We start from the raw sequence: 27,278 nt of genomic DNA, 5'->3' as shown, positions 1-27,278 counted from the left end.
TTTGCCGTCAGACCTCATTAAACACATTTCCATTCTCACATGATCTGCTGTGCCTGCGCTCTGTTTTGCACACATTAAGGCATGAAACAGCGTGTGTATAGATGTATAAATGGGAAGTCTAGCACCGAGGGTTTTGTATGGTTCTCTTACTTTTAGTGTACGTGACAAAAAGGACTGACTGATTTAAAACGTATCTTCAGTAGGGATCTGTTTTTTTGAGATACAAATAGGCAGCATTTTCATCATGCGTTTCCTGACCTAACACACAGATTTCACATGAATACACATTGAATTAGGAAATCATCTCATGCAGGGGGAAAGCCGGGGAATGGAGGTGAGTGGGTTGGCTGTGGCACTCCTGTGTGTCCATGCTCAGTTTATCCAGATTATCCCCGTGCATCTACCGTAATCACTCAGATGCTACCATACACACAGCACCATAAGGTTGATGCCTTCGTTTCCCTTGTATAATGTGGCGCAGATGAGAGCTCTGCCCTGTTTTTCTGTTCGGATGATCCTCCAGTTATAAGCGACTCCAGCGCACCCAGCAATCCCATCAATGCAACATAGCAACAGTGTGATGTTGGGATTATTGGTTGATCAGATCTCCATCTGTTAGGGCACTGTGTGGGCTACCGTGCGGGAAAAATGAACATACACAGAAGGGCATGCTTTGTGTCTCAAAAGTAAAATAATATGATAACAGTATGTGATGATAAACATGTGGAATTATGGAATACATGAATGGTGTTTGCTCTGGCAGGAACAACCACAGGGGCTGTGAGCGTTCTGCTGTGTGGCGCACAGGTCCACTCTAAAGCTGCTTTCCCACTGGTCAAAAAACCCACAAAAACTCGTCAACGCCCAGCTTTTTTGCTTAGTGGGAAAGGCTACAATCGGTATTCAGTTCCAGATCTAATGACTCTACAGTAGACCAGGTAATCACCGCCCCCTTTCCGGCACGACGCTATGCTCTGTCGGTAACTTCTGCGACTCCTTGTCATCTCAGCTACAAATTCCGCCCCCATATCCATCCAAGCAGTGCTCAAACATCGTTCCAAATTTTGTCAGCGCCGGGTTTTATAAATAGACGAGTCATCGATACAGTAAAGACCTAACCACAGTAACATCTTCACTGTTTACTAACCCTGTTTCCGGCGTGGCAATGGGAAAAGAGACGATCGGAATCTATAAGTGGGTCTTCCCGGTTCTGAAAAACCTGCATCAACGCGCTAATTTCAGTTGCAAAGGGGTATAACAAGGCCAATGAAGGCCATGTGTTTTCATTGACTACCTCTTGTCTAGAAGTCCTCTTCTGCTCATGAAGTTCACGTAGGCATTTTGGATGCAAGTGATGTAGAGGCAGATTCTTGATTGACCCCTGAACAGTAAGGGACCTCGCTATTGTTGCAGTGAGAGCCTGGGTAATGCAAACACCTCACGTATGTTAATGTGTCATGCTTCCCTTCAGAGACTACATCACTTATGCTTCTCTTCAAAGAAGTGTAACAGTTTCAAGCTGAATCCTCACATCAACCATGTCGAACTGCCACCCGCATTGTATTTCCTTAGAAGTGAGAGTTATAAGAAGCGCCTTTGATCGTAGGGTTTTGAGTCAGGAGGAAGTAACTAGTTGAGTGATGCGCAAGGAGCTACTCAGTGAGCTAATATTGGAATTTAGACCAATGAACGAGTCATAAACAGGTTCTATGACCCCTATTACCTTATGTTTTACCCTGAAGCCACTGTTCAGTCATTCTTGTTATGACACATCTTGTAGCTGGTTGTCTGTGTCAAAGCTGAAGGCTGATTTTCTCTTGTGCTCTTAAGGCACCTGAGTGGGAAATAGGAAGATAATTAGAATATAACAGTTAAAACAAATGATCATTTTATTTTCTTAACTTTAAGAATCCATTACAAATAATTTGCCTATTGTAAAATTGGCTCTGTTTATTCTTGATTTAAACTTCTGTCTGTCATAAATTGGTGCTGGTGTTCGCCGTGGGGCAGAGACCTCTGTGCAGTAAAGGTGGGGTTGACCTTTTCTGCAAGCACTGAGCTTGTCATGGAGGGAGGGGGAGGCATGGTAAGAAGAGCAACAGCGCAGCAGGGGGATGGTTCCAGAGCTCTGGTGACTGGGTTAGATACTGTGTGTGAGAAACTGCAGCTAGCTGACCTCTGACACATGACACGCTGGGAAGACCAAAGGGCAGAGCTCTTAAACGCTGCCTGCGCTGGTGTTTACAGGAGCGCTGATAAAGGGAAGAGGAAGAGAAGGAGATTACCAAAGTGAAAGGGGAGACTTGAACCTAGAGACGCAGGAAGGTGATCTTACACATAAAGCAACAGTGAAGACGAGGCCCAAGGTTAAGGTTTGTAGGGACATATAGTAACGTCAAACACTTTCCTGCATTCTTGTGGACTTTTTAGAAAATAATATTTGTTGGAAATGTTTTGTTTTTGGAAAGTAAAACACAAAACTTAGCATCATTCATCTAATCACTTTATCAAGGAGTAGATGAATGTAACCCCAGCAAATATAAGATGTATTTCACTCTCTCCCTCCCCTTTCGAAGGATTTATTAATTACCAAACAAATAGCTACAAATACATGACTATTGTTTAATCAGTGCTCGTGGTCCGACTGAACTGAATAAAACATAACTGTAGACTGAACTTAAACAGCCTCAACCAATTTTCTAATCTGGGATGTCACCAAAGTACAGGGATTCGTTTTATGTTTTTGTTTTCCAAAAAGGCAAATGGAAATTACTTTTAATGGTGTCAAGCTGTTTCCATGACGATGGGAATCCTGACAGTATTTCTTAACTTGTTTGTCCGCCTTTTTCTCTTTTCCTAAGTGGCTGGTATTTGTTGCAGTAAAGAGGTTGTTTGCTTGCTAACTTGTTAACCATTTTAATGTCTTTTTTTGGCAGAAAAGTTTCACAAAAGCAACTTTACATCAAAGTACAATGTGATGAATAATTGGACCTACACTGAGAACAACAAAAGAGATTAAAGAGATTAAATTTTAAAAAACACAGTATATTATTGGTCTTAAATACTTGCAAAGTGGTACCTCTTGCTGCAGGTCAGAGTTTTTCTGTCACTCTCTAACACGCCATGACCATTGACTGTATATATACATGGATGACGCGTCTCCATCTGCTCTCATTGTACGGAATTTATGCCAAAAAAAGGATCCCGCACATTGCTGTATTTAACAACAGAACAGCTGCTTGTGTTGGTCTGAAGCAGACGATCACAGATATGAAAACTTCAGTGACTGTATTGATTGTTTTAGTTATGTCTCCTCTCACCGTTCCTCCTCCACTCTGCTAATCCGGAACAGTTCGGCTGTAGGAGCCGCATTTGTCAACAGAGCTGTCAATCATCATTTTTTCAGAAAATTAAACAAATTAAAAATAAACTTGTCAGAATGAACACATGGATGTGAATCAGCATGATAAGAACTTAATATAATGACAGAAATCATGTTTGAAATACATGAAAAATGTATGCGGCGTGTATTTTGATTTTATAGTTTGACTCATGTCCCATCTGTTAACATGGAGGAGGCGGGCTTTATGACCTATACTGCAGCCAGTCAGCAGGGGGCGCTCAAAATGTTTTGGCTTCACTTGTAGGGAGCTGTCATGTCATCCATCTTTATGTACAGTCTATGGCCATGACCCTGAATATTAATTTAATGTCCCCTTTGAGGAACTTAAGGTTTGTGTTGATTTTGGCGCCCCCTGTGGACAGAGCCGTACCTCTTATCTCTTTGCTGATTTGGTCTGTACGTGCTTAAGTGGTGTTTTTTAACTAAAAATCTCATCCTGCTTTCTTTAACAGTCATATGTATCACTCACTTTAAATTTCTGCCCTGGAAAATGAAAACAAAAGCAGCTTGCAGGTAACCTAACACCTACCCCCCCGCCAGCAGTTTCAGGCATTAAAAATAACTATGTAGAAATAATCTATCTTTTCGCTGATGGTCTGGTTTCCTTTGTAGGTCATATTAAGGCGTCAGAAGGAATTTCAGTCTGTTTCATAACCAGCAAAAAACTCGTCACAGGAGCTTTAATATAATTTAAGGAGCCTGAAGTAAATCTGTATAATTTATAGGTCCATCGGTGAAGTTTCCCTTTGAACACCTTCATTCGGCTGCTTTTAATGATGTAGTCAGACCGGTTTGAAAATGTGGAACATTACATAACCCATATTTGCCGACCACCCTCCCTCCCCCTGCTGCGCAGTCTGAACATACATGCACACACACCCTCTCCTCGAACATGACTCTACGAAAGCTAAGACATCACAGAGACTTAAAGAGGACATTAACAAGAACCGCAGTCCTTAAGATAAAGCTTAACAGAGTTGGGGCATTCAAACACATGAATTAGATGTAACTTTGAGTAGAATTTATTTCGTTAACTTTGTTAGAGTTAGGCTGACTCATGCAATCACATGTAAATGTCAATTGATTGTGTCTGCTAAACTCATCTAGCAGCACACCCTTTATTCCAGCTGATGAATTGCATTGATTTGCCTGAATCCTCCTCATGGATGTGAGCTCTCGCAGTGCATGAACGTCTCCTCCCAGCTCCTCTCACAGCACGACGGCCAAGTCCAAACCAGCCAGGGGTATCCAGCAAGACCCTCGTACTATATATATATATCTGCAGGGCAGTGGCTGTGAGTTACTCGCTGTTAGACAGGTCCCTGAGGAGGAGAGAAAGGAGAGAAAAGGCCTGCGTGATAAAGATTAGAAAATGCCAAAATTAGAGAGAAAGAGCGGTGTTTCAGTGGAAATTCACTGCGAGAGGAATCAGGAACTTAGGGAGAGAAGTGAACACAACCGCGTAAACAAGCAAGGGTGCGAAGAAGGGATACCTATGAGGAAGAGGAAGTGAGGGAGTCCTTCAATAATAGACGTAATAATGTGGGAACGGAAGACAGAATTGCACATAGTGTTACAGAAATAGGGACTTGCTTCGCTTTATATTTATACAAAATATAACGCACTGCTCATCCCTTTCAGACACTAATTAATCTAGACGTTTTAATTGCGTTTTATTCACGACAAAAGTGGGACAGAGGACATCTAAGGGGACTACAAAATTAAATATGTAAAACTACAACTGTGAGTCATTGTTAGTGAGTCAGAGTTCATTCAGCATATCAGCCACCCCGGTGATATAAGTAGCGACATTTTGAGCAGCTGTGATAGCACCCAGTCAACACCATGTTGTCGCTAAAAACCTACAGGAGCATCTTATTTTGAAGAGATTTCTGACTCCAGGCTTCATTTCTGCCTGTTTTTACATACGTTTCTTATCTAGTATACTGTCTGCTGTTTCTAACCATGTATACTGGACATCCTCAGTCCGAAACAAAGTTTCACTACTGCCTGCTTACTGTCCAGTCTAGTCCCGAAATAATAAAATACATTTTTCCATTCTCTGAGATTTACCACATAGTTTCATTTCCTCCTGTATCTTACGATCAGACAGTAGCTTCTGGAAATCCCTTCTTAAGCCCAGGGGGTTAACGGCAGGGCCTCCTCATTTGCCCTTGCACAGGAATATGTAAACAAGACCCTCATCTGGGGCCTCATCATGACTCCTCATTGACCCCCCACGCAGCCCCCTCCTACAGGTCTTGTCTGGGGCATCCCCAGCTCTGTGGTCCTCTTGTAGACGTGGAGGGCCCCTATGATGTTTGTTCACTTGTCAGATGGCATTTAACACGCTGTTTGGGAAGACAACAAAGCTGGTGTCAGAGGAAGGGGGTCGAATGACCCGGGTGTGCAGGGAGGTCTGATGGGGAGGATCAAGGTGTGGTGGATTGTTTTCAAAATAAAAGACCTTGTATGTGACATGAAATCCGGAAGAAAACATGTAGAGTATGATGCTTTTAGTCTTTACACAGTATTTTAATTCAGCAAAGCAGGGCACTGCTTTTAGCTTCATGGGTCATGGACTATATTTCTGTCAGGCAGATTAAAGTAATCCTCCTGTGTACATTGTTGGACAGCAGTAAACAATGCATGAACTGGTTGACGGATGAACAGCACACCATGAGCCTGAAATAGTGATTGATGTTCCCCGGTTATCCTCGGACCACAGACAAATGGCAGCATGTGGCAGAGGTGCTCTTCATATGGCCTTCACTATAACAGAGATCCAAACAGCATCCTGGCTGAAGGTTTGACTGTTTTTATTCCCAGGAATCTTTCTTTGCTCTTATTTTGAAAGTTTAATCCTCTGTAGTGCTTGATCTTGTCTCATGTTGTGTTAATCTGTACATGTGCATTGTAGACAATACGCGCAAAAGCAATTTCCCAGAGCAGATAATTGTGCAAGCCATTACAATTTGTCAGTAGGAATATGAGAATATCAGATCCTTCAGGAACAAAATGTGTGCGTGTTCGTGTGTCCGGTACTTGGCTTCATCTTCTCTTCAGGGGCCCCTCAGGTCTAGAAAAACAACTGGGGGGCCCTTGTGGCAGCTCCTGACTTGGAACAATAGCTTCAGCACTGATGCTTTGCTCTGCTTTGCTCTGCTTTGCTCTGCGTGTGTGTGTGTGTGTGTGTGTGTGTGTGTGTGTGTGTGTGTGTGTGTGTGTGTGTGTGTGTGTGTGTGTGTGTGTGTGTGTGTGCAAAAAACGTTTCCGAAAGACCATTTTAAATAATTGCAGACTGTTTTCGCAGAGCAGCAGGAGAGTGAATAACACTGACTTCTTCATGTGATGAACAGAACGGTAATATTGTGCATTATTAAATATAAAGACCATTATTTTTATTGGTCATTGAGACAGAGTAGAGGCAGAACCAGCCGGTCACGCTGCATGCATGTGAAATGCATGACGCAGCAGTTGGGGTTTAAAACCATGATGTTGTTAAAGATGTGTGTGAGCAGATTAGAGTTCCCTCTGCATGTGTTTGTCGAGAAGAGAAGGGGACTGGATGTAAAAACAGTTACCCAGAATGCCCTCAGCTTACACATGGACTCGTGAAGTTAATCGTCTGGATCTGTTGCATGTTCTTTGTTTTCAGTTCATGCTGTATGTAGGTTAAGCTTCTTGTTGGGCGATTATTTGGAAATGATTTTTTTCCGTCTTGCTGGTCAGTCCAGAGCTCTGCGACGCTTGTAGCCTCCGAGTTTGTTATTCAGCTGGAAGTTTCTCTGTTGTTTTTTTTAATTATATAACAATTAATTACAAAAGAGGCTTGTCAAGAGTCCTCATTTTAATTGAAGTCTGTGAGCTGGCATATCTGAATGTCTTTCTTTATTAATCGATTAGTCAAACAATAGACATCCAAATACACATCCATTACAGCTTGAGAGGTCGCAGGTTGGGCTTAGTACTAATATCTGTTTGTACAACTGGCCTAACACTCGCCGGCACTGATGTCTCTTTATAGCAGACTGCTAGACAGTGACAACTGGTTTGCTGTTTGTCTCTGCTGTCTGTCAGTGGTTCTCTGGCTTCTGCTCCACAAGTGGCTCCACTCCAACAAACTGGCATTCCTGCTGCCTCGGACTCAAGCTTCAGGCCGTGTCCGCATTTGACATTGCCTCTGGGCCAGATTATATAATGTCGCCCACTGGCTCTCTGTAGTCGACGCCAACACACATGGATGCACACATATATGTGCAGACAAATGCGCACAGAGACCTGTGCATGCAGTGCTTTGTGCATGCACAAATGTGACAGAGGCCAAATTCAGCATCCAGATGAGAGAGGCAAAGCTCGGTGGTCGTCACTGTAGCTGACCAGGCAGCGTCAGAAAAGACCAATAGAGAAGTAACTGCTTTAAATAATGTTGAGCTTCATGTGTCACTTCTGTAGTGTGTGAATTATTTTTGTCTGACAGTTTCTTGCTCAGCTGAACAGAGGATTCAAAGGTGTGAAAAGTGACAGACGACTGGGTGACAATTTTTACATACAGAAACACAGCAGCTGAATTGTACTGGAAAATAATGACACACATATATAATTATATGAAATTTTCATTTAATATGCAGGTTTGAATTTCTGCAGTTACAACTGGGGAAAAAAGTTCAATCGTTATTTTCTTTTATTATGTCCTGCTAAAGTGGAAGGAGGACGAGATCGCGAGTGCTTGGTGGCCATGGGTTCTCCATTCAAGTCAATACATAATAAAAATCATTGGAGTGCAATGGAGATGTGGTTGGCAGCACAGCGCTCAGCTGCTAGTTTGAATTGCCTTGCATCTGCAAATTTGGCTTTATAGTGAACGAATGCACGTGAACATATTGACAGGTCGCTGTTTCACCACTGTGTGTGCAGTGCAGTGCAGATCACTACCTGCAGTCATTGTGCAAAGTGATGCACTATAAAAGTTCATTCTCGTTTTCTGATCCAGCTGTTCTACTTTGCACTTACTGTACATTATGAGGGCCGTGCTGCACTTGAACAAACAAGCGATTCAGTGTCACACTTGAAAGTATTTCAAGGCTGCACCGTTTCGTTCTCTCATATATGCTGCAGCCGCCTCTTCACCTCAAATACCCTGCCTTGCTCTTAGACGTCTGTCCAGATGGTTGTAGAGTGTGAGCCGGTGGAACAAAGCAGATCATTGGCTGTTCGAGCTATGGCTGGAAAGGGTTTAGGGGGGGGGGGTCAGAGACTAGCCGGCCAGCTGAGCACAATGAGGTCACACTCAGCGAGTTCAGAAATACAGCCATAGGGATCTCAATCATTCTCTGTAAAGCACTAGGTGACAACGCATGGAGTGTGTATGTGACCATGTTGTGCAATAATGACGCGCCTGACATTTAAGACAATTTAAATCTATTAGGAATACTTACTACACTCACTATTTTTACTATTTTTATTTATAGTCTACTCTTTTATCCAAAACTACTTCAGAGGAAGACGAGGCGCTGGGTTCAAAGCATTTACTGAACACTTTCCTGCACAAAGGCAATTATGTGCTCTGCTACTTTTCATGAACAGATAAAGACATTTTGAGATTCGCAGTCGAACGGCAGATTTGGAAATGTCACTTGGGGATGTGAAAGTCATAATCGCAGTAGAATGACAAGTTATTGCAGCCATTTTCTTCCAGGCCAACTCGTTAAAAGCCAAAAACCACATCAGCCTTCTAGCTATGTAACTTAGGCTCTTAGGTACATCATAATAAGCATCTTAAAGTATCAGTTTCAGTCTTTCTGATATTGGGTCTCATATTGGGTTTTAACTGGTTGTTGTTTTGTCAGGAAATTTATTACAAAAATGGCGACGAACAAATCAATGGAGCAGTTACATGCCGGCTATTCTTCTGCTGAATGCTGACAAATGCGAGGTTGTTTTCTAGATTAATTTTCTGAAGTTTAGTGTGGGATGCAGATGATTTATCAGGTGAGCAAAGAGTTTACTTCCAGAATATCATGGTACTAGCTAACTCAGCAGCAACACAGCAATCATTTAGTATTGCATTCAAAGCATTGACAAATAATAGGGCCATGTCTGCTAACACTGAGTGTGTATGCTAACTGCAACTACTGCTTCCTTCTCTGATTCTCCACCATGTCAAATATAGCATTCAGTGCTTCACTACGCTGAACAGGATTTGCCACACCCACATGGTCTTCAGAAGGTTGCAGAAAAACCCAGCATCTGGACATGACATCATGTGAAGTAAGGCTTCTCGGTTATCAAAGTAAGCCTCGGCAGCAATCGTAACTCTGCATAAAGCTGCACAGAGAGAGACAGCCTGCCACATGAAGTCAAACCACATCCTGGTCAGCCATGTACCAGGCAGTGTAAGGCAGGCCAATGACACACGTCGTTATTTTCCAGGCTGGATGACGGAGTCCGGTCGGGTGCTGTCACCTGCTGTATATTACGACTCCCTGATTGATCCCACCTCATACTGACTGCTGCTCCATCACTCAGCCTGCAGGCCGCTCTGCTCACTCGCAGCTCCAGCCCGAGACATACAGATAACGGATTGCTAAAGCAATGGTGTTACATCAAGGAAGCAGGCAACAGAGTATCTTTTAGGTTTATTTAGTATATTTTTTATTTGTCCAGCCCAGTCTAAAAAATGTGTCAGACCTTATAAAGACACGAACAAAAATACTAACGATATAAACTGTGGCACAAGACATAATAATGAAGCTCAAAAGCATCATCAGCCATAAAACCGCATTCACATAGACTCCATTAGCTATGGCCTCTTAACAACCATCTAAGAGCCAAAGTTTACAAAGCTAATGGGTCAGGAAATGAGTTTGACAGCCTGTTAGTCTGCGGTCTTCTGTCCACGGGATAGAAATATATAAATCCATTAGAGATATAGAAATAGAAATCATAGAAATCCAATTTATTTTTGGATTATAATTTATTTGGTTTCACTGAAGAGTCTTAGCTTCTCAGTCACTTTGTTTCTATTCCTGGTATTGTGTAGTTCATAGTTTCATGCAGGTGCCTATCCCCTTTTTTGTAAGTTTCCATGCATGGCAATGTTTGAGAAAAATTAGCCAATCAGGATTTCATTTTCACATTCAGTTCTGTGTTTGATCTGTCCCCTTTAAGAGTTTTGGCAATCAAGCAATCGTACAGAAAACGTCCTACAACCCGAGGGGAGCCATAGTAGCTTTATGAATGATAAGCTAATAAACATATGAAATATATTATGCACTGTGTGTGCTCTTTGTTGTCTGTCTCTTTGCTGCTGTTTAACGCCAGACATTTCCCCTTTGTGGGATCAGTTAAGATTTTTTGATGTTATTCTTACTTTTCTTAGCTGTGGGGAACTAGCTGTGACTTTGTTTCAAACTGTGAAGTTTGCAAACACACACAGTCATGATTCTAACATTTTCAGGGTTTATGCAACTTATGATTATCTGTCATGAACATCATGAATTTAAATTAGAAGATACTTGTGCCCTAAGGATGAGGACAGGCGCTCAGTGAAGAAACCCCTCTCCTTGTGCCCTCATCCCATTACTTATAATTAACCTACCACATGACCCTTAGTACACTGCAACCCAGGCTCTGTTCATACAAGCTTCAGGTATTGACAATGCCAATACTACAAGAATGTTTTAAACACAAAGAAGAAAAATAGAAAGAGAAGGATAGAGAGAAGAATTTATACACTCGACCTCCCCCTACTCCCTCATTGTCATGACAGAAGCTGATACTACCTACCCTACCTCATGGCTTTTAACAGCCCCACAACTCAAACTTGTAGTTACATGGGCAGCGAGAGGCAGCACATCAACAGGGTTATCAAGTGGGCACCTCCCTTCACCGGTGTTTCGACAAGTTAGGGCCACGACACCTCAGTGAGGCTCAACAGTTAGCTCTAGCATCCCAGAGCCACCCCCCTCCATGCTAGCTCTCACCGCCCATCAAAACCTTGTGCTATCAAATCCTTGTGTAAAAACCGCAACTATTTCTGGTACCAGTGTTATATACGAAGAAGGAACGGCGTAGAAGAAGGATTACTATTACATTTGTTTTGGCCCCAGACTGGCATCATTTCTCCTCATCCAAATCCACTGACTTGTTTTAACTGCTTCGTCTGACATCTTCATTACTGCCTTTCGCCGACTCTTTCCACGCACTCCCAGTTCTGCCAGTAATGAGATAGTTGTTCGTGCTATGAACCCTCTACAGCCCTCTTCTACCGGACAAACCCAAACCTGCCATCCTCACTGTTCAGCTTCTGCTGCCAAATCTGCATATCTAAGCTTTTTCCTTTCATATGCTTCCTCCACTGAGTCCGAGTCCCAGGGCACTGTTAACTCTATAAAATAATAAATTAATCCCTAATTCACATGATTCATAGCATTAGCTAATATCACTTTGTCCATATTACAATCAGTAAGTCTAACTGTATGTCATATTCATTCAAACTTTTCCTTTAAATTCACCACACGCAGCCTGTTTGTGCTCAGCGAGCCCTTCCAGGTAAAGGAAATGCTCAGGTCTTGGCGATTGTGTTCAGACGTACAGATGTTTGCTCCAGTGTTGACATAATCTACACAATATACCCCCCCACAGGCTGCTGATCACCTTTGTGAAAGCGGCTCTGTGATGCCTGTCGGAGACGATCTTCTCCTTTTATTTGGAGAGGCTCATCATCGCAGCGAGAGCCTCCTCGGGGCCTCGGCTGCAGCTCTGTGGGAAAGTGGCTTCCTGGGGGCATGTGCAGGCTCCTTTTTCACTTTACACAATTACATTTGGTCCATCAGTGTGAAGTGTGTCTGTGTGTGTTTGTGTGTCTCAGGGCACAGCACAAAGGGCGACATTTCAGCTGTACAGATGTGCTTGTATCTGAGCATGATAACAGCAGGCTGCTCTGCCACCTGTTACGTACAGCCGGGTTATATGTGCAGTTCAAGCTGATCAATGGAGTAAACAGTGATTGTTTTCTGTAAATGTTTAAATTCGATGACGTTGACCATGCTTTAAATGCAATCAGTGCAATTTTGAATACTTTTTTTTTTTTTTTTTTTTACAGCTGCTTTAATGATAAAGAGCGAACTTTCTTGTTTCCTTCCTTTCCTTCCTAGGTACCAACTATGGTCTTTCAGTAATGAAATATACTGTAGTTATTAACACATCTCTTTACATAGTATTCAGACATCTTTAACATTAACACACTACATACATTCTAATGTGGCTGCAGGCAGATGTTGCTTTGAATGCATCTTTTAATGTTGTTGGGTTTAATTTATCCTCACCCTGATGATTCTCCTTTTTATTCCCCTTGGTTATGAATTTAATTGTGTGTGTGTGTGTGTGTGTGTGTGTGTGTGTGTGTGTGTGTGTGTGTGTGTGTGTGTGTGTGTGTGTGCGTGTGTGTGCTTAATCATACATTTTTTCCATCTGGCCTTGAGCATTCAGTGGTTGACTTAAATTAAAAACCTATCAATGCACTCTCCATTTATGTCATCATCATAAATCTGTACTGTTCCATAGAGTGGTGATTGTGTGTGTGTGTGTGTGTGATATAATTAACTTTTATAACACTATGCTCCTCCTCCATCTAATTTCTTAAGTGAGAGATTTCCTTAATTTCTGAGAATTACTTTAAATAGTACCAAGGCTCCTCAAGTTTAGCTGACAGTAACTTTCTATCACCACATTTTTGTTTCTCACATTCAGAAATTCTTAAGCATTCATGTCCTTTTAACAGCTTTTCTGTGGGGCGATTTTGTCTTTGTAAACAATGACTCAGTCGCCCTTCAAGTGCGTCACATTTAGCTTTTTTTAACAGCAGAGAAAATCATGAGCGCCATAGCTAACAAGCTGTAGCTAATATGGCCACACACATACAGAAAGACGCACAAAAGCAAACAATTAATCTCTAACTGCTTCACAGTGGTGCACATTTTGACTGATTTTCGATGCCCGTCAACAAAGTCTTGGTTAATTTTGGTTTGCATGCCAGTGACTCAAATTATTAGCGCGTCTTGCTAAAGTGATGATTAGAAGGTGGCAGCCATATTCCACTCTGGTGCTTGTTTAGCCTTCATGGAGCTAAAACAACAGGACCTGACACTGTGGGTGAGAGGAGAGGCCTGCAGGGCAGACATCTTTAACTCAGAATGTGATTTACCCGTCAAATGTGTTCCGTTCTTTAGTGTTAATTCAGACATATTTAATTAAAGCGTTTCCACATTCGCGCAAGCACAAATGAGCACATCACCGAGCTTATAAGTGGTCTTCCTCATGTTGACAGTGTGATGGGATGTGGTTTGGAGCTTGGCTACAGGACCTCAGGGCAGGTCGGACTGCACAAAGAAGCTCTTGTAGTCGCCTGTCCCTCCCTTTGACTTGCTGGTATATTGGCTTGTCATGCGCTCCTCTGTGACAACAAGTCTCCCACAACTTCCTCCTCTTCTTTCTTTATTGGATTTTTGCATGTTCAACATGAATCAACAGTCATTTGTTTGGTCATACTCCTTAATTCCTTGGGAAAGTTGTCCTGAATGTGGAGTTGAAATGCTCACATATTTGAGTCTGGAGATGATTCTTGGAATGACTGAGTGTTTGCTGAAAAAGTTGATGAGTTGACAAGCTGTACATTGGCCGGACCGTAGTGTTTGCATGCAGAAGAGCAATCAGCAGCCAGATCTGTGCTGCTGATGTAATGAGGATGTTTGGCCTGGCTGTGATAATGTGTTGTGTCCCGGCTGCTGCTTTGCACTCTAGGGCAAAGTTTTGTCAATGAAACCCATGTTACTGCCCTGACCTTTGACCCCAACACCCTCCTTCATCTTTTCATAGACAGTTCTTCTGTTGAACTATTCAACATTGCCCTCTTTAATTTGTCACCCTTGAGGTTTGTGTATTTTGTACCTGGCATGTTTGACAAGCCTAAAAAGGTGCTCTCATTTTAAAAATATCCCTGAATGAGCCTCAGTTGCTGTGGAAATGCATGCAACCATGCACACTGTACATCCATAGAAAGTAAGTTATGGGCTTAATTTTACACTCAGCAGTTTTACTCTGAGCAGTTATTTATAAATGCTGGCTCGGGGTGGGCGTGATAACGCATGGCCTCTGTCATGGAGCAGCTGTTATGGAAGGAGGACAATATGTAGAGCAGGAGGACAGGAGAGAGGGCAGAGCCAGCTGTTTATTTTAGACCTTCCTTATTTACCTACACACATTAGGTAATATGATATTTAACACAGTCTCCCCTCTGCTGTCTACTTCTTCTCAGAGGGTGGCATCAAGAGTCAAATATATTTTCTTTGCAAACTGCCTTTCAAAATAAAGTATTCAGCTCCCATGTTACCAAGGGGCCCTGATCAGTGATTTTGTGGACCAATCACAATGTTTTTAAGCTCCAGACATCAAATTTGTTTGGCTTCCACATAAATTAGGAATAACAATAATAAATAATTTGTTACTTTATATGTACGCTCAAATGACGAAAATGACGTTGCGTAAACTGCAGTCAACCTTCTTGCATGCGCTGATGTTATCCACTCGATGGTATTTTGCTACGTTGGCTAACTGGCAAATCGTTTGCGTTTGCTAACGGTAGCTTGTTGCCAGTTTACAGCTGGCTGGCTAACCTTAGCCTGAGCAGATAATGCAACGATATTGGCTAATAGAAAACAATCGGTTATAAACGTTTGCTTTGTTCTGCAACATTATTTATTGTTGGCCAAAATCAACACCGTTTGTCATGTTAGCTGGCGAAGTTATTTGTCAAGCTAGATAACTGATTTACTCACTCGGATAGTATTTTGGTAGACATAACATTAGCGAGCATGCTAAGGTTAGCCAACTAGCTCCAAAGTAAATACACTGCATGACTCTGCAATTGTGCTTCATAACCAAACGGCAAATTTCAGGGGCGAAGCAGCAAATCATCACAAGCAAGAGCGAGCATTGGCCAGCTAAAACCACATTATCACAATGATATGCAGTGTTTTTCACATGCTTTGTGGCAATGTCAGCTCACCTGTCCAATAGCAAGAAAGCCAGTTCTGGGTCTGTTTTGATCCCCAAAAGCAAACGAAGGTCTCTCCATGATTCGCATGCCCTGACGATTTTGACTATAGTTTCCCCCTGACGTCAATCACATTCCTGTTTGGCCAGACGAGCTTCACTAGATAAAACTTTTTTTTGTTTTTTATTCTCTCGTGTATTTTGTGTTAGTGTTGTTGTGGGTGCCGGTCGTTTGTTGGCATTATCCGTCTCCATTTCACAGCTTGAGTTGTCTCGGGTTGCACACTGTTGACTGTAGGGGCAGAGAATGAGCTCCAGGCAGTGGGGCGAGGAGAGCGTGCATATACATCACATCCTCTTCTTTTTGCTGGTAAACCGGCCTGAATGCTTTACATAGGCAATGGAGGAAGTAAGGGAAGGTCTCAATTTTGCAGTTCCTCTACTATCCCTTCACACACTGGCAATAAAAAATGATTATTACATGTGAAAGGGAAAATATGTTCCTTTATATGTAAGTTATATCAGCACAAATGTTTGAGGAGACGAGGAGACTTGCAGGTAACTCCACCATATTTTATGTGTTATTGCTAGCTTTATCGTTATATCATGTCATGTATACTCAACATTTACACTGACTTTTTACCACCAAGGCTCTGACGTAAGCTTGACTGCCTTGTTTCCACACACACACACACACACACACCAACATTTATAAACCAACATGCATAGGTTGAACTCCTGAAACTCTTGAACATAAGATTGAGTAAAGTGCGCTGAAAAGCTGCAGACTGAGATTGAGATCATGACTTACTCATAAATCATGCAATCCGTTTAAAAAAGAGGCAAAAGAACAAATGTGGGTGAAATGGTGAATGAACAGAGGAGGTCGACAGGGGCAGTTTACTCTGCAGAGAGCTGTAGGTGAGTGAACTTTGGCTGATGAAACCTGGGACTGGATTTTGAAATAATGCTCTTTTATGGCACACTGTACTTTTACTGGCTACTTTTTCTTTTTAATCCGACTGCTGTTTCGGTCTCCTACTGCTCTGCTTTTTTGTCCCTTTCCAGTCATACATAAGATGTATGATTTAAACTCCTTACTGCCAACTAGAAAAGACTCCTTCAACTCTATGAAAACTAACCCTGCACCCACTTAGTGAAATGTGGTTGTTTAAATTTTTAAGACACGCTTTTGTTTCACTTCTCACCAGTACAGACTTAAAATCCGCTTGCAAAGACTCGGGGTAAATTTCTGTCAAAGGAAACGAAATTGAAAGCACCGATTCTTGTGGACTGCTCAACCGCATGCTGTTAGGAAGTTCAACACCCACGATCTTACAACCAGCTTGAACCACATCATATTTACAAGCTATTGTATCAAACTCATCAAGGTGACAGTTTGTGCTTTAAAGTGCTGCACTCAAATAAAAAAAGGCACAAGGATTCCTCAGTTAATAAAATTAAAACCTGCTAATGCTTTTGGAGTCGTAGCCAGTAATGTTAAGTGAGTTAATATTCAGTAAAACATCATGAAACCAGCTGCAGGGTCATGAGGCATGTTCGTGTGTGCCCTTTCGGTTCTGGTGTTCAGAGCTATGGTGTACAGAAGGCGTAGTGACATTGCTGTGAATGGTGGGTGGCACTTCAGTTTTAACAGGAAGTGCTTACGCTGATGAATGACAGTTTTTCCTCAGAGGAAGCAGTGGGTGACAGGAGTTTGTGTAACATTTCTCTTTGTTCATGTCAGAACCAGCTGAATGCCTGGGGGTATAACATAAGAATCCTCAGCTGGGCTTTCAAACACACGTGCTAATGCTGAGCTTTGATCATTGATGGCTAATTGAGAACAACAAAGATGTTGATGATGATTCAGAGCCCATAGCGATGAATAGTTGTGTTATTCCTAATGATTGGATGGCTGGAGTTGTGATATATTGTGCGCTGTCTCCTCAAGGGAGATGATCGAGGGGAGAGGAGGATGTCTGCTGCTTTAGTTGTTCGGCACACTTACTCAGAACCTCTCCCTGTTTACAAGCTCATGGTGTACTGAGAGTCTTTGGCAGAACAAACCAGTGAGGGCTTGGCTAAAAAACATGTTATTCCTTTTGGTTGAGATGTCCTAATATAGAGTAAGAGGGAGTTTTCTCCGCTCTCCATTGATTGACTTCGACACGCTTTGAAGTTTTTCCTCTGTTTTGGGTTCTATTTGCTGCCGGACCTGATGGGTATTCCCAGATGCTGTGATCGGCGCTGATACATGATATATGTGCTGTTTTGAAGGATGCAGTAAATCTGTGTCGCAGTCCTCGAAAATATGTCCGGCCGGACTTACGCTTCGCATGATCAGAGGCAACAAGTGTTGAATGGCGTTTCAGAGCGCCGTCTCTTTAAAAACAATTCCCAGTGATTGTGAAATGTGCATTTTTGAGGTTTCAAGAGCAACAGCTAGAGCAGTTAACCGCTCGAGAAGGAAGTTGAGTTGCTTATTTTGGTTACACATTCTAAGAGAGAGACAGGCAGACTAACACTGACCTTCACGTCATGTTACTTCCTTTACTGATGAACAATAAGATTTGCTTCCCTGTAACACAAGTGCAGGTTTTTAGCTTACTCTGCATAGCACAGTGTAAGAGCTGAATGAAAGAGCAAGCACCTGAGGGATAGACAGATAATCAGAAAACACAAAGCATGAATGAATTAAACCTCACTGACCTTCACCCTCTCTGGGCTGGTATGGAGAGCTCTGTACAAACGGGCTTCGGTGTGTTTTTTTTTTAGCAATTGTGTAGTGTTAGGTAAGACTCATTCTGTAACCCGATTCTGCACGGAGGCAAAGCTAGTGTTTTCTTTGAGGGAGAAGACGGATTTTGCTCTCTGTCAAAAGATGTGTGTGGTCAGAATCAAACTCTGGAAGCCAGATTTGATTCATTCATTTAAGACTTCTCCGTCTGGTGTTTCCATGGCGTTGAAATGGATTTGCCGCAGCATTTCGCTTAAGAGTGTGCGTTAGGGGGAGAGAAAAAGAGACAGGGAAAATGTAGTCGGACAAAATGAAGTCGGACAACACGAGAAGTATGTGTGAGATGGCTTTGGAGATAGAGCCACGGTCTTTCTCCCACTGTTGGAAAAGAATGGCAATAAAAATAAAAGCACGATGAGTGATGAACTTTGAAGGGTTTGCCAAGGTGAAAACCTTGGCTCACCCTTCAGAGATCATCAGTCAAGGGAAGTTGCATGTGGGTGGAATAAAGGGGGATGATAATATGGAGGGAGCACCTTAAACAAAGGTCTGAAAAATTATTGTATTTGATTACACTATATTGGACAGTTAATTTGCCCATCCTTGTCTTCAGACGTTTGAGTTGTTCAGCTGACCTAATAACCTCCTGTGTGAGGAGTCATGAGGCTTCTCCTCTCGGAGAGCATGAGTGTCTTTCCACAAGCGGAGCCAGCAGAGCTTGCAGTTTCAGTATCAGGAAGAAAAACACACTTGTGAGTAATAATGCAAAGCACTTCTTGAACTACAAGAAACATCTGTGATCTGTGCTTTAGCAAACATCTCCAGTGAGTGTTAAACTGCACTTTTGGCTCTTAGAGATTCAACAAGTCTTACAATCACTACTGAGTCAACACAACAGCGTATCAATCATTGAAGGGATGGTTTTGTAGCCACTTTCAATAGCGAGACTTATTTGTTGATTAGACTCATAACACCATGAGGAGCTGCTGTATTTTGGTTTGCGATGAGTTGATGCGGGTGTCACCTGGTGGATGGTGGCACACTGTTAGCAGAGCATGTCGGCCTGCTGACGCGGTCAAAGGTCAGTCACATGACATGTGGGCTACTTTTCCACACAGGACATTGACAAATTTAAGGTGCGACATTTAGATTAAAACGCTAGTCAGTCTGAACTAGAGATCTTTTTGGTAATGAGAGAGTTAAATCGAACAAACATGAAGAACGGAGCCAAAGAAGACAGACCAAGACAGTAAAATAAAGATGCTCGCATATTTGTCTGGAGACTCCTGCCGGCATGTGGGTTCCGGCTGTTCTGCCTCTTCAGTGTCCAACCAGGAATGAGAGATGCCTCACACGATAAACCCGACTTCAGAGCTGGCAGCCATGGCTTTCTGTCAGGCTGTAGATCAAACTTTCACACAGCTGCCATGACACTTTCAGACCAAACTCACGCTCTCTCCTGAAAACAAGCATGGCTGCAAACAAGAACATTAATATCAAACAATTTTTTTTTCTTAACTTTAAAGTATGCTTATATGTAGCTGTGTTTTCACGGGAAATTCCTGTTAATAGATACAAAGAGCGATATAGTTTTTCTTGGATAAAAAAAGACTTATAGGTCGGTCAAAGTAATGTGAAAGAAGCACACAGTTTAAAGGTTCAGTAGGTCACATTATTAAAACTAAGTTTTTTTCATATTTGCTCAAACTGTCACTTTATCCATGCAGTAGTACATAAGAGAGACAATCTGTGAAAAAAATCATGTTCCCCTGGCTCCTCCTACTGCTCCTAATGGCATTTGCGAGAATCCACCACCCCCTGACCACAACAACCAATCAGAGCCGAGCAGTCTCTCAGGCTGCTGTCAATCACACGCTGCGCAGCACCACTACTCCGTGCATGCTCACACGGTCAACCTCAATTTCTTCAGTGTGCGCGGCGTCAGTGTAATTAACCCAGCTTAATTTCTGTTGTGTTTGTTTTAAAAGAAATGTCTCCACATTGCTAATATGTCTGCGGTTACTGTGATGTTCCAGTAGGGCTAACGCTAGCTTGTTCACAATGCGGCTACTGTTCAGCGTTGTATCATGGCGGAGTGGCTGAAAACGTCTTTGTGACGTGTCCAGGCAGTGTTACCGTTTCGGAGTTTCTCCTGATAGTTCCGTGTGTCTGTGCTCTCACAGCTAAATGTTCTCAACATCAGTGTGTTACTGCTTAGTTGGCGCTGTTTTTTCCACAGATTCTGTTTGCAAATTAAGTGCTGGTGGTTTTGCTAAATAGAATTAGCTGTAGATTACCGTTAACAGCAAAAACACTGATTTCCGCTGGTTTGATGTGTATCTGCTTCGATAGTGTTGTCCGCCATGTTGTATACCTGGCTTTTTCAGTTGCCATGGTTACTAGCCTGCACGTGCATGACAGCCTCCTCTGCGGGAGGCAGGACTGAAGCACCGCGGAGACAGAGGGGGAGGGACCTGAAGGTTGCAATCTTTCAAATTCTGAAGTAAAGTCCGCTCTCTTCTCCATCTTACCTACTGCAGCTTTAAGTGTGAAACCAGTGTTTTATGATCTGGATGGACTGTGGCGTGAGATTGTTTACACTGACATTAAAAAGAGAAATCAGTGCAGCAGAACCAGGGGTAGTCTTTATGCATTTCTCTCCCATGTCACACCAGCAGTCAACTTTACATATAATGCGATGTGATAAACAATGGTTCAGTCGGAGATTCAGGTGTCTTTAGCTGGTTGCTAATGTAGTTTCATGCTGCCAGCCTCAAGCAAAAGATGAGGAGCGGCCCTCAGAAGTCGGGTAAAACTTCCCTGATGTTTCTTTTCTTTTCTTATATTTATTTGAAGTTATAGTCCCCGCCCCAGCTGACGTTGTCTGAAGTGGTATCTATCTTGACTTTTCGCTGGAGAAAACTATCATGCAACAAAAGAATCATTCAGAATGATTGGTCACAGAGGAATTAATTATTAAATGAATTAAAGGCAGACCATCATCATCATTTACCATCATAGGTGAACTCATAAAGAAGGGATTGCTCATCCCTTACCACCACTATCTGCCACGTCTCAAGGTCTGCTTCATCAAGAATTTGCTCTAAAGATATTCTAGAGCATATTCATAAAGTCTGAGTGAAATGTGTTCTTCCATGACTGCAGAGAAAAACTGTAAATACCAGCAGTAGTCGTCTAATTTAATCCACAGATAAGTGATGAGCTGGAAGGTTTTATTTCCAGTTTATTGCGAAGCCCAGACTCGACAGATGTGATACCAGATTCTCAGCCAGCAAGAGAGAGCAGGTCTTACAGATAAGGCTCATTTACATAGCAAGGGGCAAGTTTGCCCTGAATATATGCACAATGGATGATTTATGCAAACCATAACAGAGCAATTTCTACCTTTTGTGGGTGTGTTGAGAATTCGGCTGCTTCTAACTGTCCCAATTGCGCAGGTTTAGCGGCCAATAAAGCGGTGCTGTTTATTTCTCATCTGAATTAAACAGTAGCTTATTGGGCTGTAGTGTTTGACGTGTTATGATCATCCTGTCTGATCATCTGTCAGTGTTTCTTGCCCCATTGGTTGGACCTGCTTTCTCACCATGTTTGAGATCAATGGGTTAGGGTTAGGGTTAGCCAACAGAACTGTCAGTGCAAGGTATTACAGGGAAGTTGTGATAAATAGTAGTTTTCTAATATTGCATAAAGGCTGGAAAATATTTGTTCAAGCTGTTCTGCTTACTGGCAACATCTCTTACTCTCTGTTTGTGTTAACATTCACCAACAAATGTCTTTTTAATTAGTTTCAAGCTCCATTCAAATCATCTGTGAAACAGCTTTGTCTGCGTGCTCTCCTCCCTTTGGGAAATTCAATACATTTATAGTTATTATGTTGACGTGTCCTAGACAACTGGAATAATGTAAAATCTGTTCAGTGGACTTTCCCTTTCACCCTCTCAGCTCTCAGTTAATGCCATGTCTGTGAAAAATGAGAGAGCTTCCTCAGAAGCACCCAAGGTTGACTCACTTCCTCTTTTTGCTTTCTCTCTCTCTCTCCCTCTCTCTGTTTCGCTCTCTGCCTGTCTCAGGTTTGTGGTGCTCCTCTTTAGAGTTTCCTGCTGTTACATGGTAACACAAAGCTAAAGGCAAGAGGTAAGCTGGAGTTTTTTTTTAATCTGTAGTGAAGCTGGTGGTTAAATGTTGCTGCGTTTACACTTTCTTGTAAAGAGAGGAGCGTCTCAGGTTCATGGCAGGTCATTTGGATGTTGTGGTTAGTCTGAGTAAAACAATTTCAGGGAGGCACCTCATACTTCTGCTGGAGGTGAGAGAGGAGGTGCTAATGGTGGTCAAACACCTTAAATATTTATTAAAGAGACAGACTAGTCAGCAGCAGTGTGTCCCACTTTCTTTTGGCTGCACAACAAACACACTGTTCTGTGCACCTTACTGCATGACGGTGTAATGCAGGATGGCACAGAAACACAGTCCTGCACCCACAATAGGTGTCACAGAAACGGATTGTAGAAAAGGTCTCTTCCTGTTCGGCTCCTCCTCCAATCAGCTGATAGTACGAGTGTTGATGCTCGCTGCTGATGCTCTCAGAGATAAAAGCGTGTGCAAGGCGCTCGTTTGAAGACGATTTAATTGTCTTTGAAGAATCTGCTGTGAATGTGTCTTTGTATTTGCCTTCATAAACACACTAAAAAAAAATTAACAGATTATTTCAGGTAGCAGAAGAAATTAAGAATAACTGTCTTTGTAAGCTTTGATAGGTGCAAACACAATCTTTAATTGTGACTTTTTGAAGTCATTGAAATTATCTCCCAAGTGTTGAAACTGTAAGTTTAAGCACACTGAAGAAATATGTCAGGATTTATGGATTCAAACTATTTTTAGACGCTCATAAAGACACTTTACTATCACTGCTGCAAACATGATCCTGCTTTCTTCACTCTGTGCGCTTGTCTGAAGTCCCCCATGGATACGAACAAGCTGCAAAGTCAAAGGTTGAAGTTCAGGACACATTCAGGGCGATATGAGTGCAGGAGCATTAGCATAGGCTGACAGGATTAGTGTCAGTAGACGCAAATACCATAAGGATTGGAATAATCTGTCCCATCCCGTCTCACCTAGACGCACAAGTAGATGAACATGCACGCATGTAGCAGAGGTATCATGCCATGACACACGTATGCCTGGTGATCAGATGAGAGGAGACGTATCTGCAAAGTTTTTCAGTTTTTCTTTGAATGCATTTATTATCTAACAGGTTCCTTGCGTCACTAGACAGATAAGTGAACTTTTGGCAAGTCATGGGATCCTGACTGATCCTGATCCGGTCGAATTTGAAACACTTTCTATATAAAAAGTCAAAGAAACCTTTCTCTAACTTTAGCAGTGGGAGCGTGAAAAGTGTGTCGTTGGTCCTGTGAATGTCGTACGATGCCTGTATGATGAAGAAGATGAGCTCAATAGAAAGAAAGCGAAAGTGATGAATAGAAGACCAACTTTCTTTTCTGCTTATTTTTGCACTGTTAATGTTGCTGTTGCTTTCAATTACGTATACACTGATGCACAAAAGATGCACACGAGCAGAGCCACTGACACCACAAGCGTCTACCAATAAACACACACGCACACAACCATACGCATTCACACATACAAGCACCGCAAACTTCCCGCGTACTCATAACGCTCAGTCTTTTACTGACAGTGACTGTGCCACTTTTGAGAAAAGTGAGTGGGTGTGTTGACTGGAAACAAGCGGCAGTGACCCTCAATGTTGAGCTGTTGGCTCAGCAGAGGAGCGTGTTCAAGCCTATAACATGTTCAGAGTCAAGACACACGACTGGCTCAGCCACCATGGCTCAGAGCTGCAGTTGTAGAGGGAAACCAGGAACATCTGTCGCCCGTCGTTGGAGGCCCGCTCCACCAAATCTATACTATAAGAGCTGACGTGTCAGAGAGTTTCAATTTGTTTTATTCTATTTTATTTATCTTTATTTAGCCGGGAAGGTCCTATTGAGATAAAAGATCTCTTCATCTATGGAGTCCTGGTCAAGATGGCAGCACAGTCTGCTTCAGAGCACACACAGCACAAAAATCAATATAGAGGAGAAGGTAAAAGGAAAGACAAATACAACATAACACACTCCACCTTAGGTCAGGGATTGTGCAAAACAGGAGCATGTTTCCTTCAGGCATGCTGTCACAATGATAATGGCTGCTAATGCAACTTAATGACCTTTTCTGACCTCAGGGTGTTGAAGATGGCAGTGTGGATCCAGGCCCAGCAGCTCCAGGGAGATGCTCTCCACCAGATGCAGTCTCTGTACGGGCAGCACTTCCCCATCGAAGTGCGACATTATCTGTCCCAGTGGATCGAGGGCCAGCTCTGGTGAGTCGCTCTATAGCACCAGCAGTGTACATGTTTGTTTTTGAATGTGTGTACACTTGTGTGCACATGTATGCTGCACAAATGTTTGATTTGTGTGTTTGTTTTTCTATGCGAGCACATTTGGACTGTTGCTTATGTCTTGTTTCTTTCTACGCCTCAGCGGCTGCAATACGTGTTTGGGTTGTCCGACATAAAATCACCCCTCTCTCCCTCCAGCGTCCGATCATTATGAACTTAATATCTGTATACAGATTTGGCACGTCGACTACATTCACTTATTAAGTCACCAATTCATGCAGATGTCTAATGGGATAACATTTTTTACTTTTTATACCCAAAAGGTCAAAGGTCAACTTTACAGTGGCTGCAAAATGTCCTGGTAAAGTTCTTTTCTTGCGATTATTTCGGCCCCATTTGTTGTAGATGCGATATCTCAGCAACACCTAGAGGGAATTTTGTCACATCTGGTCTTATTTTATTCTTTCATCAATCTCCCCTCGCTCTACCACTCGCATACCTGTTAGTTCTGCTGCTGCAAGAGGGGTCTACTGACAGTCACGGTAGGAGGAAGATGTTCTCTGTTATTACGTCCCTCCTACTGACTATAGTGGGACTTCTCCTTTTTAATGTCAATGTAATGTTTTAAGTATTTTCTTTCCTTTTTTTAAATATTATATTTTTTGCCTTTATTGAGAGAGAAGACCGTGGATAATGTTGGAAACATGGGAAGAGAGAATGCAACAGGCTGAGGGTGGGAGACGAACCTAGGGCCGCCGCATCGGGGACTGTGACCTCTGTTCATGGGCTGCCAATTTAACCGCTGAGCTAAACCTGCCCATTGTTTTAAGTATTTTCAATATATAAAATAAAGCCCCTGTTCCCCATACTGACCATAGTTACACAGTCAAGCAGTGAGACAAACTCGATGTAAATGTTATTATTTATGCATGTGTCTTCGTTTTTGTGTGTGTTGTTAGGGATGCCATAGACTTGGAGAACCCACAGGAGGAGTTCAAAGCCAAGCGCCTGCTCGACAGTCTGATCCAGGAGCTGCAGAACAAGGCTGAGCACCAAGTGGGAGAAGATGGCTTCTTACTGAAAATCAAACTGGGACACTACGCCAGCCAGCTCAAGGTGCGTAAGGCTACAGCACAGCACTGGATACCTTTAGGATATACAGTAGCTTTTATTTTCCTGCGCATGTCCTGCAGCGGATAATGCCTGAATACAGCCTGTGTAATTGAGAGACTTTTTGGCTTTGGGTTTGAAAGAGGGAGCAATGCATCATCCAATTTTTGAGAGCACAGCAAGATCAAAGGCAGTATATGTAGTCCAATTGTGGGTTTCAGCTGTTTTCACTCTCTCAGTAAAGTAGACCTTTATTTCCTTTTTATTAGAACTGTCTTTAATACAAAAGAACGAAGAAGACTCTGGAGCATGAAGTTTTCATTTTATCAGACACAACAAAAACTACTCAGGAGGAAAACAAGATCATAAACCTCTGGATTCCACCTGCTCAGACAGTAGCCTTGTTCATCAAACACTCACACTCAAATTATTTACAATGTGGGAATAATAAGCAGGTCATTGATTCAACTCAATTGCCTCCCTTGGTATAGCACACAGTGCACAAAATGTTTAAGCACAGTTTGTATCCACTTTAAGGAAAACAGGAGGGGGCATGAGTGAGGGGCCTTGGTAACCAGCCAGCGCTGCTATTTATGATGGAGCTCTCTGCGCACAGATGTGCTCCTCTGTTTCTCTTCTCCCCTCGCTGAAACGAGAAGCGAGAAGAGAAGCAGGGGAAGATCTGACTGCAGTTCCAAATTCCTGCCACTTTGTTTTCCCGTCTGTGCTTTTAAGGGGAACCTTTTATTGATGTGATATATAAAACGTGTCCTCCTTATACTACCTTTCTGTTTTTTAGAGATTCTTTTTTTCCTTCAGAAGTCAGAACAACACAAGTAATGCTGCTGATGCCCTGTGCCTGTTTTCTTGTCTTAATGGGGTGAAAACAATTCAAGCAGGAAACAACAACAAGAATATCACCAACTGATTCTTTAAACTAAAAGTGAAACCCCCTTTGTTGTTTGTCTAAATTCTGAGTCAAAAAAATAGTACTGTAACACAAAAACCACTCAACCTTAGTGTGTGTGTGTGTGTGTGTGTGTGTGTGTGCAACAGTGTGTGTGTATGCCAACGAGTGTGCCATGCTTCAGCGATGGCTCTCATTAGGCTCGTCTAATGGTTTTCAGTGTGTCTGCGGGGTTGGCTCCAGAACTTACCGAGCCTCCTTGAGGAGACTTAATTGCTGAGTCCTGTGTGCAGCGGCCGCTCCGCTCGTCAGGAGCTAACAAGCCTTAACAAAGCACATGTGCTCCTTGTCTTTCAGAGCACGTATGACCGCTGTCCTCTGGAGCTGGTCCGATGCATCAAACACATCCTCTACACGGAGCAGAGGCTCGTCAGAGAAGCCACCAATGTGAGTAGGCTTGTAAAAACAAGGGTGAGCTTAAACCTGCATACAGACTTGTGCTTTTTCTGTCTACACACAGACGTCCCCACTGTATATTAGCTTGCGCAGTCAAACCTGTGGCAAACCTGATGTGATCTCTGGGAGACTATAAATCTTAAATCATTACAACTTAAAAAATCCCCTAAAATGCATTAAAGCCAAAGTA

At 42.5% G+C, this 27,278-nt stretch overlaps 1 protein-coding gene across 1 annotated transcript in view; it reads left to right on the top strand.

Moving 5' to 3' along the window:
* LOC138602516 (signal transducer and activator of transcription 5B-like) overlaps positions 1–27,278 on the top strand; it is a 46,688-nt gene that overhangs the window by 8,266 nt on the left and 11,144 nt on the right. Inside the window, exons 2-4 of the mRNA XM_069673987.1 lie at positions 24,460–24,597; positions 25,575–25,731; positions 26,990–27,079. Coding sequence (XP_069530088.1) covers positions 24,470–24,597; positions 25,575–25,731; positions 26,990–27,079 — 375 coding nt within the window. The 5' untranslated portion in view covers positions 24,460–24,469. The remainder of the gene's footprint in view (positions 1–24,459; positions 24,598–25,574; positions 25,732–26,989; positions 27,080–27,278) is intronic.

This window comes from Semicossyphus pulcher, unplaced genomic scaffold, assembly GCF_022749685.1.
Source record: "Semicossyphus pulcher isolate SPU_LCO1_2020_fin unplaced genomic scaffold, fSemPul1.0.p SCAF_23, whole genome shotgun sequence".
Lineage (NCBI taxonomy): Eukaryota > Metazoa > Chordata > Actinopteri > Labriformes > Labridae > Semicossyphus > Semicossyphus pulcher.
Note: the sequence above shows the minus strand (reverse complement) of the source record. Positions and strands in the feature narration are given on the sequence as shown.